The 8,742-nt window shown below is 39.2% G+C and overlaps 1 protein-coding gene across 1 annotated transcript; it reads left to right on the plus strand.

Annotated features, from left to right (window-relative positions):
* Window positions 1–723: 723 nt before the first annotated feature.
* On the plus strand, window positions 724–6,341 carry LOC148915029 (uncharacterized). The gene is given in 6 exon segments (XM_089043383.1): window positions 724–1,350; window positions 1,353–3,322; window positions 3,325–4,235; window positions 4,460–4,762; window positions 4,831–5,032; window positions 5,661–6,341. Coding segments are annotated over 6 exon segments (4,545 nt in total). The 5' UTR covers window positions 724–872.
* Window positions 6,342–8,742: the final 2,401 nt, after the last annotated feature.

The raw sequence follows: 8,742 nt of genomic DNA on the forward strand, positions 1-8,742 counted from the left end.
TATGTTTTACATGAATTGATTACTTCCAGTTATGGTTTCATAAAGTATGAATGTGATTTACTTTTCTGTTTTATTGAGGACTTATTCTTGCATGTTTATTAAGGATGCATACTTAGTTTGTATGCAGGGATTTGATGCTAGAATATAAGGGAATTTCACCTAATCGTTATGAACTTATATTCATAAGTAGTAAAAGTCACTAGTCATGATTGCGTTAAGTAAATTCTTGGCAGGAGTATCATGCTTTTCATAGTTACAATTGCCTTGTCAAGGCTTATGATTTTCATAGAACTTAATGATCTTTGATATGTATCTCTATCATGTTGTTCATATAGGGAACTTGATAAGGATAATTTGATTGCGTCGCTGAGTCCAATTCAATGAACTTAGGAAAATCTGAGAGTTAATTAGTGCATTCACAATTAATTTGGGGCTTTGTCATTCATACTTTATAGAAAGAGTAACTGGAGATTGATTTGTGTGCATATGTTCCATGTGTGGAGAAGAATCCTCTAGCTATCCCTTAATCCATATTTCATTCACAACTTAGTTGTTTGCTGCTGTCAGTTTTACTTTAGTCTAAATTGTCCAAATTCCCCCCAATCATTGTTCCCTTAACTTAGTTTCCAGTTTAATAAGTCTAATTTGTGTCGATTAGCATCCCTCCTAATCCCCGGAATAGAACGATCCCTACTTACTCGTACTACGATTGCATAATTTATAGGGTTTAATTTGTGCGTTAGTTATTTCTCACGCCAAATTTTGGCGCCGTTGCCGGGGATTAGCAAAATTGCTAATCTTCCTTTTGTTTTCGTTTTTCTTGTGTTTCTGATTTTGTTTTGTTTTGTTTTCTTTGTTTTAGGTACTAGTTTATGACTCGAAGTTCACACCCTGTTCGTGCACACATATTGGACTTTGACGACGATTTCGAACGAACTTTGAGAAGGAAGAGGAAGCAGCCAGAACTCAATCCCTCTAGTTCTAGTTCCGAACCTGAATCTGAAGCTGAAACGGACTTGGAAGAGGAACAAGACATGGCTGTAGACAATCGAACAATCAAGGAACTTTCAGCCTCTGGATTGGACACTGCAGTCCCTCTTTGCATTCAATACCCTAGGGCAGCTGCAGGTAAGACCGATGAGTTTGAATTGAAGTCGAGTTTGCTACATCACATTCCCAAATACCATGGGTTGTCCATGGAAGATCCAAACAAGCATTTGAAGGAATTTGAAGTAGTATGTTCAAGTATGACACCCATTAACGTGGATGGGAATATTTTGAAGATGAAAGCCTTCCCATTCTCTCTTATGGACAAGGCTAAAGATTGGCTCTATGAACTAGCACTTGGAACCGTACTTCTTGGGAAAGTATGAAGAAAGCATTCTTAGAGAAATTCTTCCCAACTTCAAGAGTCATTCTTTTGAGGAAGAAAATTAGTGGAATTCAACAAGGCCCGGGAGAATCCTTTCCAGGGTACTATGAGCGTTTTAAGACGTTAGTTGCATCCTGCCCACAACATCAAATGAAGGAAGAGCTTTTAATTCAATATTTCTATGAAGGACTACTTCCACTGGAGAGACAAATGCTTGATGCTTCAGCGGGAGGTGCTTTGGTTGACAAAACACCAGTTGCTGCGAAGATCTTAATAGCAAACCGAGCTTTGAATGCACAACAATACGAAGGAGTTGGAGGGAGAGATCATACACGGCCAAGTCCGGTTAATGAGGTAAGTGCTATTTCGGAACTTCAATCTCAAATGGCTAATCTCTCTACTCTTATTTCGCAGGTTGTTGAAGGATCCAAAGTGCAAAGTACAGCCACTTGTAGCGTGTGCTCTATGCATGGACACCCCACTAATCAATGTCCTCAATTAATAGAGAATGGGGGATGGGAAAGTGCCAATGCCGTAGGTTATCAAGGCCAAAATCAACCTAGGTATGACCCATTTTCAAACACCTACAATCCGGGCTGGAGAGATCATCCAAATTTGAAGTGGAGGGAGCCTCAACAACAACAAGGCGGATATAGACAGCCACCTCCAGGGCTCTATCAAAGGCCGTTCGCACCACCACAGCCTCAACCACAAACTGCCCAATCAAATTCAGGTTCGCCATTGGATAATGATCAAATGCTTAAAGTACTAACTTCTTTGACTCAGGGTTTACAAAATCAAGCCAAAGAGATGAGCGAAGTGAAGAAGCAAATTGGGCAGATGGCGGAGTTCATGGGACAGTTTAGAGAAGAAGGCAAACTACCTAGCTCAACCATTGTCAATCCAAAAGGAGGTTTTGAAACGGCTAAAGCTATCATCTTGAGGAGTGGTAAAGAGATTGGAACCAATCCCAAAATGTCCAAACAAAGCCCAAAAGAGAACGAAAAGCTGCTGCTCAAAGAGAAGGAGGTGGACAAAGCCACGGCAAGGGAGGAACAACCCTTGCTGCAGTCCCCCAAAGCTCCTACACAACCAAACTCAGGTAAGGTTGTTCCAAATTCAACTCATTCTAACCCTATCCCACCAAATGTGCCTTTCCCTCGCAGGTTTATGCAATCTAAGAAAGAAGAGAATGAAAAAGACATCTTAGAGACTTTCAGGAAGGTACAAGTCAATATCCCACTTCTTGACGCAATAAAGCAAGTTCCAAGATATGCTAAATTCTTGAAAGAGCTTTGTACAACAAGGAGGAGGATTTCAAACAAAGAAGTGGTAAGGGTAAGTGAGAATGTTTCCGCAGTTTTGCAACGAAAACTGCCACCTAAATGCAAAGATCCAGGTAGTTTCACAATCCCTTGTGTTATTGGTAACACCAAGTTTGAACATGCCATGTTAGATTTAGGTGCTTCCATTAATGTCATGCCATACTCTATTTATGCATCTATGAACTTAGGAGAGCTTAAAAATGATGGCGTTATAATTCAATTAGCCGATCGTTCTAATGCATATCCGAAAGGAGTTTTGGAAGATGTTTTGGTGCAGGTTAACCACTTGATATTTCCAGCAGATTTTTATGTGCTTGAGATGGAGGATTCGGCCCATTCTACACCATTGCCAATCTTACTTGGACGACCTTTCATGAAAACAGCCCGAACCAAGATCGATGTGTTCAAGGGGACGTTGACAATGGAATTTGATGGCAATATCATTGATTTCAATATTTCTGAAGCTATAAGGTACCCTATTGATGATCACTCCTGTTTCTCTATTGATGCATTTGATTCTTTGGCGCAGGAATATCTCGAATCCCTAGATAGGGATGTCCTTGAAACCACCATTGTTCAGGGAATTGAACTCATCAAAAATGGGGCCGAACCTAATCATGAAGAAATTACGAGATGGTGGCTGCCCTTGAGTCACTGCCACAATATGTTGGTAAGTCCCCAATCCCAATCCCAATTCCCGTTTCTACTAACAAGTTGTTACCTTCGGTGATTCAGGCACCCACTCTCGAGCTTAAACCGTTACCGAATCATTTGAAGTATGTCTTCTTGGGAGATAAAGAGACTTTGCCTGTCATAATCTCTTCATCACTCACGGCAGTGGAGGAGGAAAAACTAGTTCGGGTGTTGCAAGAGTACAAAACAGCTATTGGATGGACTTTAGCCGACATCAAGGGACTTAGTCCTACAACATGCATGCATCGCATACTTCTAGAGGAGGGGGCTAAACCAACTCGAGAGGCTCAACGCCGACTCAACCCTCCAATGATGGAAGTTGTGAAAAAGGAGATCATTAAGCTTCTTGATTGTGGGGTCATTTACCCAATTTCGGATAGTCGTTGGGTTTCACCGGTTCAAGTTGTACCAAAGAAATCAGGAGTCACTGTGGTAAAAAATGAAGAGAATGAACTTGTCCCCACTCGTATCCAAACAGGTTGGAGAGTTTGCATTGATTATAGGAAGCTCAACGCCACCACAAGGAAAGATCACTTCCCTTTGCCGTTCATTGATCAAATGCTTGAAAGGTTAGCCGGTCATTCTTTTTATTGCTTTCTTGATGGCTATTCGGGATATAATCAGATTGTTATAGCCCCAGATGACCAAGAAAAGACTACTTTTACTTGTCCGTTTGGTACTTTTGCTTATCGACGAATGCCATTTGGTTTATGTAATGCACCAGCCACCTTTCAAAGATGCATGGTAAGTATCTTTTCCGATTTCGTTGAGAAGATTATTGAGGTTTTCATGGATGATTTTAGTGTCTTTGGTGACTCTTTTGATGGCTGTTTAACTAATCTCACGTTGATATTAAAACGTTGCATTGAAACCAACCTTGTTTTAAATTGAGAAAAATGTCACTTCATGGTAAAACAAGGCATAGTTTTAGGACAAATAGTTTCAGAAAAGGGAATTCAAGTTGATAAATCAAAAATAGGTCTTGTACGCCACTTACCCTTTCCCACTTCAGTGAGAGAGGTTCATTCTTTCCTTGGACATGCAGGATTCTATAGACGTTTTATCAAAGATTTCTCAAGATTTCAACACCCTTGTGCCGACTTCTACGGAAGGATGTGCCGTTTGTGTTCGATGACGAATGTGAGAAGGCGTTCAATCACCTCAAAGAATTGTTAACTTCAGCACCTATCATTGTTCCACCAGATTGGAGCCTTCCGTTCGAGCTTATGTGTGATGCATCAGATTATGCTTTAGGGGCTATTTTGGGACAACGGAAGGACAAGAAGCCACACGTCATCTACTACGCATCCCGAACCTTGAATGATGCTCAATTGAATTACTCCACCACCGAAAAAGAACTTCTTGCTGTTGTGTTTGCTTTAGATAAGTTTCGTTCTTATTTACTTTGTACTAAAGTTATAATTTACTCTGACCATGCAGCTTTGAAGTACTTACTCACAAAGAAAAAGCCAAACCAAGGCTTATTCGCTGGATGCTTCTTCTTCAGGAGTTTGACGTGGAAATTAGGGACAAAAGAGGATGTGAAAATGTAGTGGCTGACCACTTGAGCCGTTTGGTACATGAAGAAGACCTTCTACCTATTCCAGAGGCATTCCCAGATGAACAATTGCTGACCATTGAGGTAAGTGAGCCATGGTATGCTGATATTGTGAATTATATTGTGTCTAAACAAGTTCCAAGCACCATAACTAGGCACCAACGCGATAAACTTAAAAAAATTGCACGGTTTTATGTGTGGGATGACCCTTATTTGTGGAAATATTGCCCTGATCAAATTATTCGTAGATGTGTGCATGATTCTGAGTTTAATTCAATCTTAACCTTCTGTCACACTTATGCATGTGGGGGTCACTTTGGTACACAACGCACAGCACTTAAGGTTTTAGAATGTGGATTTTATTGGCCCACTATCTTTAAGGATGCTAGAATTTTTTGTATGACTTGTGATCGTTGTCAAAGAACGGGCAATATAGGTGCAAAAGATCAAATGCCGCAAACCCCTATCTTTTCTGTTGAGATTTTTGATGTTTGGGGTATTGATTTCATGGGCCCTTTTCCTTCTTCACATGGTTTTAATTATATCTTACTTGCTGTGGATTATGTTTCAAAATGGGTGGAAGCAAAAGCCACCCGTACCAATGATTCCAAAGTGGTTGCAGATTTTATTAAAACTAACATATTTGCAAGATTTGGAATGCCACGAGTACTTATAAGTGATGGGGGCTCTCACTTTTGTAATCGGACCATAGAGGCACTACTTAAGAAGTATAATGTCACGCATAAGGTTTCAACACCTTATCATCCCCAAACAAGTGGACAAGCCGAAGTTTCCAACCGGGAAATCAAGCAGATCTTGGAAAAGACAGTTGGACCAACTCGAAAGGATTGAGCTATGCTTGAATGATGCATTGTGGGCATATCGTACTGCCTACAAAACACCAATTGGAATGTCTCCTTTTCGGCCCATTTATGGGAAACCATGTCATCTTCCAGTTGAGTTGGAGCATCGTGCACATTGGGCAGTCAAGACTTTCAACATGAACATTGATGCCGCTGGACTTCATAGAAAATTTCAATTGAATGAGCTTGAGGAAATTCGGACTGAAGCTTATGAGAACGCTCATATTAACAAGGAGAAAACAAAGGCTGTCCATGACAAGATGATTCGTAGTAAAACGTTTTCTGTGGGGCAGAAAGTGTTACTTTTCAACTCTCGCCTTCGTTTGTTTCCGGGTAAGTTGCGTTCTAAATGGATTGGTCCTTTTGTTGTTACTAATGTTTTTCCCTATGGTGCAGTCCAAATTCAAAGTTTTAAGACGGGACATGAATTCAAAGTGAATGGACACCGTTTGAAGCCATACTATGAGTCTTTTGAGGAGCATGTAGTGGAGGATGTACCCCTCCATGCCATTGGCCCTAGTGAAGCTTAAAGGGAGGTACCGTCCGGCTGGAAGACGTTAAAGCAAGCGCTTCTTGGGAGGCAACCCATGTGTTCAAATAGAAAGACAACGGAATCTCCGGGCTCTACAACCAGATTTGCTCTCTTTTACTCTTCTCTTTATTATTTTTACTTTGCTATGATTGTCTTGTTTGCTAGTTGTCTCTCATTGCTTTCTTGTTTAAAGTTTTCTTTTGAAACATTGAGGACAATGTTTAGTTTAAGTGTGGGGGGGTAAACAGAGTGCTTTTCGTGATTTATTTTCAAAATTCACCACCTATCACTACTAATGTTGTTATTCACTGTTTTAAAAAGTGTTTTCGTGCTTTATTTAAAATTTTTAAAAAAAAAAAACCAAAAGAGTCAAGAGTCGTTTTTGTTGTTTGTTTGTGTCTTAGGGTACCTTCCAACACAATGATGAGGATTTGGTTTTTAATTGCATGACTTTTAAAGAAAGTTACAAACATGGGTGGAAGTCTGATATGCTCTTTGGTTAATACTTAGTTATAGTTGTCAATTACGAATTCACATGTAATCACACACAAAAAAAAAAAAAAGATCATCTGTTTTTGTAACATGCCTGGAAGGAAGGAACTCAAACTAACGCTACAACCCTGAGAGACTTGAGCCTGTTCTTTGTTCGGAGAGTTATTAATCTTGATATTCTTGTTTTCTAAAGTCGTTGCATGATCTCCTTTGGATTAGTGTTGTTCAAAAAAAAAAAACAAAAAAAAAAGAGAGAAAAAAGAAGAAGAAGGGATATGTGAATTTGACCCTAAAGTTGTATAAATCTCCCATTTGTGCTAAAAATTGGGTGCTGCAATCACAAGTTGAATTCCAAGTGTTGATTTCATTGCTCTGTTTACTATTACTTTAAGAACCTTTGTTTATCCTCAACCTTTCTTTGTTAGCCAATACCTTAGCCCCAATACAACCCTTAGACTTCTATCTTGATTGTTATGTGTTTCAATATGTGGAGTTTGAAATTGGTATGAGCTTATGGAATCCCTGGTTCTCGCTTCTAAGTAGTAGCATTCTGTTCATGAGATCATATACACGTTCGTATTAATAATTCCAGAAAGTGCTTTCTTTGTTATAACATATGTGAGTGCTAGTCTACACATTTACATCAATCTTCTCACATATACTTAGTATAGGGAGTGTAGTCAGAAAATCTGTGTGAAAATAGAGAGTATATCGGGTGAGGAATTGAGTGAATTCTCTAAGGCATGTTACCACTTTCAAATGTTGTTTTAATTGATTAAATGTGAGCTAGTGAGTGTTTACTGTGATTAAGTATGAGCTCGAGGGTAAGGATAGCTCAAATCTGTGTGAGTAGTGATTTTTAACATGTCATGTTTCATTGGAAATCCCTGAGGCAATTGTTGGAAGGTTTAGGTTTTGTTTTGTTTTCTTTGTTCGCTAGGGACTAGCAGAAGCTAAGTGTGGGGGAATTTGATAGGAGCATATTTATGCGACTTTGCTATCTTATTTCTTTGCATTTACTTAGTTAATTCCCATTTATTAGAGTGATTTAGCTTATTTTCGTACTATTGTAGGTCCAAATGGCAAGATTGGCAAGAAAGGGCATTTTGGAGCATTTTAGAGCAGTTTTGGACTTGGAATGGATAGCATATGCATGGGCCAAGATGGATGGACGTTTTTGAAGTTCGAATAGGCTAGGAATGTGCTAAAAAGATGGGGAAATTAATTCAAGAATCAGCTTCTGGGAAGTAAAAACCCTAACTGATTTTATTTTATTTTACCTTATCCTAATCCTATTCGACCTAAATTCCAGCTGGAAAAGGGGGGGATTAATCTCATATTAGGAAACCTAAAAACCCTAATTTCGTGGGTTTCTATTGGGCCCTATAATGCCTAAACAAATCTGCCAAATAAAACCCTAATTTCGTGGGTTTTGCTGGGCCCTTTTACCCTAGATCTACCACATATATAAAGGAGGGGTTGCCGCAGGAGAAGGGAGTTCTTTTCGTGCAGTAGTAAGAAAGGAGAAAGGGAGAAGAAGAACTTGCACCGGAACCTGCTGCATCCATTGGGTTTTTCAGAGTTCTTCCCTTGATTAGTTCAAATGTTTATTCTAGATTGCTTTTCAATTATTATGAACATGTGTAATTGAATTTCTTCTTAGTTAGAGGTGAATTCGAAGCCATGGACATATGTTTTACATGAATTGATTACTTCCAGTTATGGTTTCATAAAGTATGAATGTGATTTACTTTTCTGTTTTATTGAGGACTTATTCTTGCATGTTTATTAAGGATGCATACTTAGTTTGTATGCAGGGATTTGATGCTAGAATATAAGGGAATTTCACCTAATCGTTATGAACTTATATTCATAAGTAGTAAAAGTCACTAGTCATGATTGTGTTA

Source organism: Prunus mume, linkage group LG8 (assembly GCF_029339155.1).
Source record: "Prunus mume cultivar Tortuosa linkage group LG8, ASM2933915v1, whole genome shotgun sequence".
Lineage (NCBI taxonomy): Eukaryota > Viridiplantae > Streptophyta > Magnoliopsida > Rosales > Rosaceae > Prunus > Prunus mume.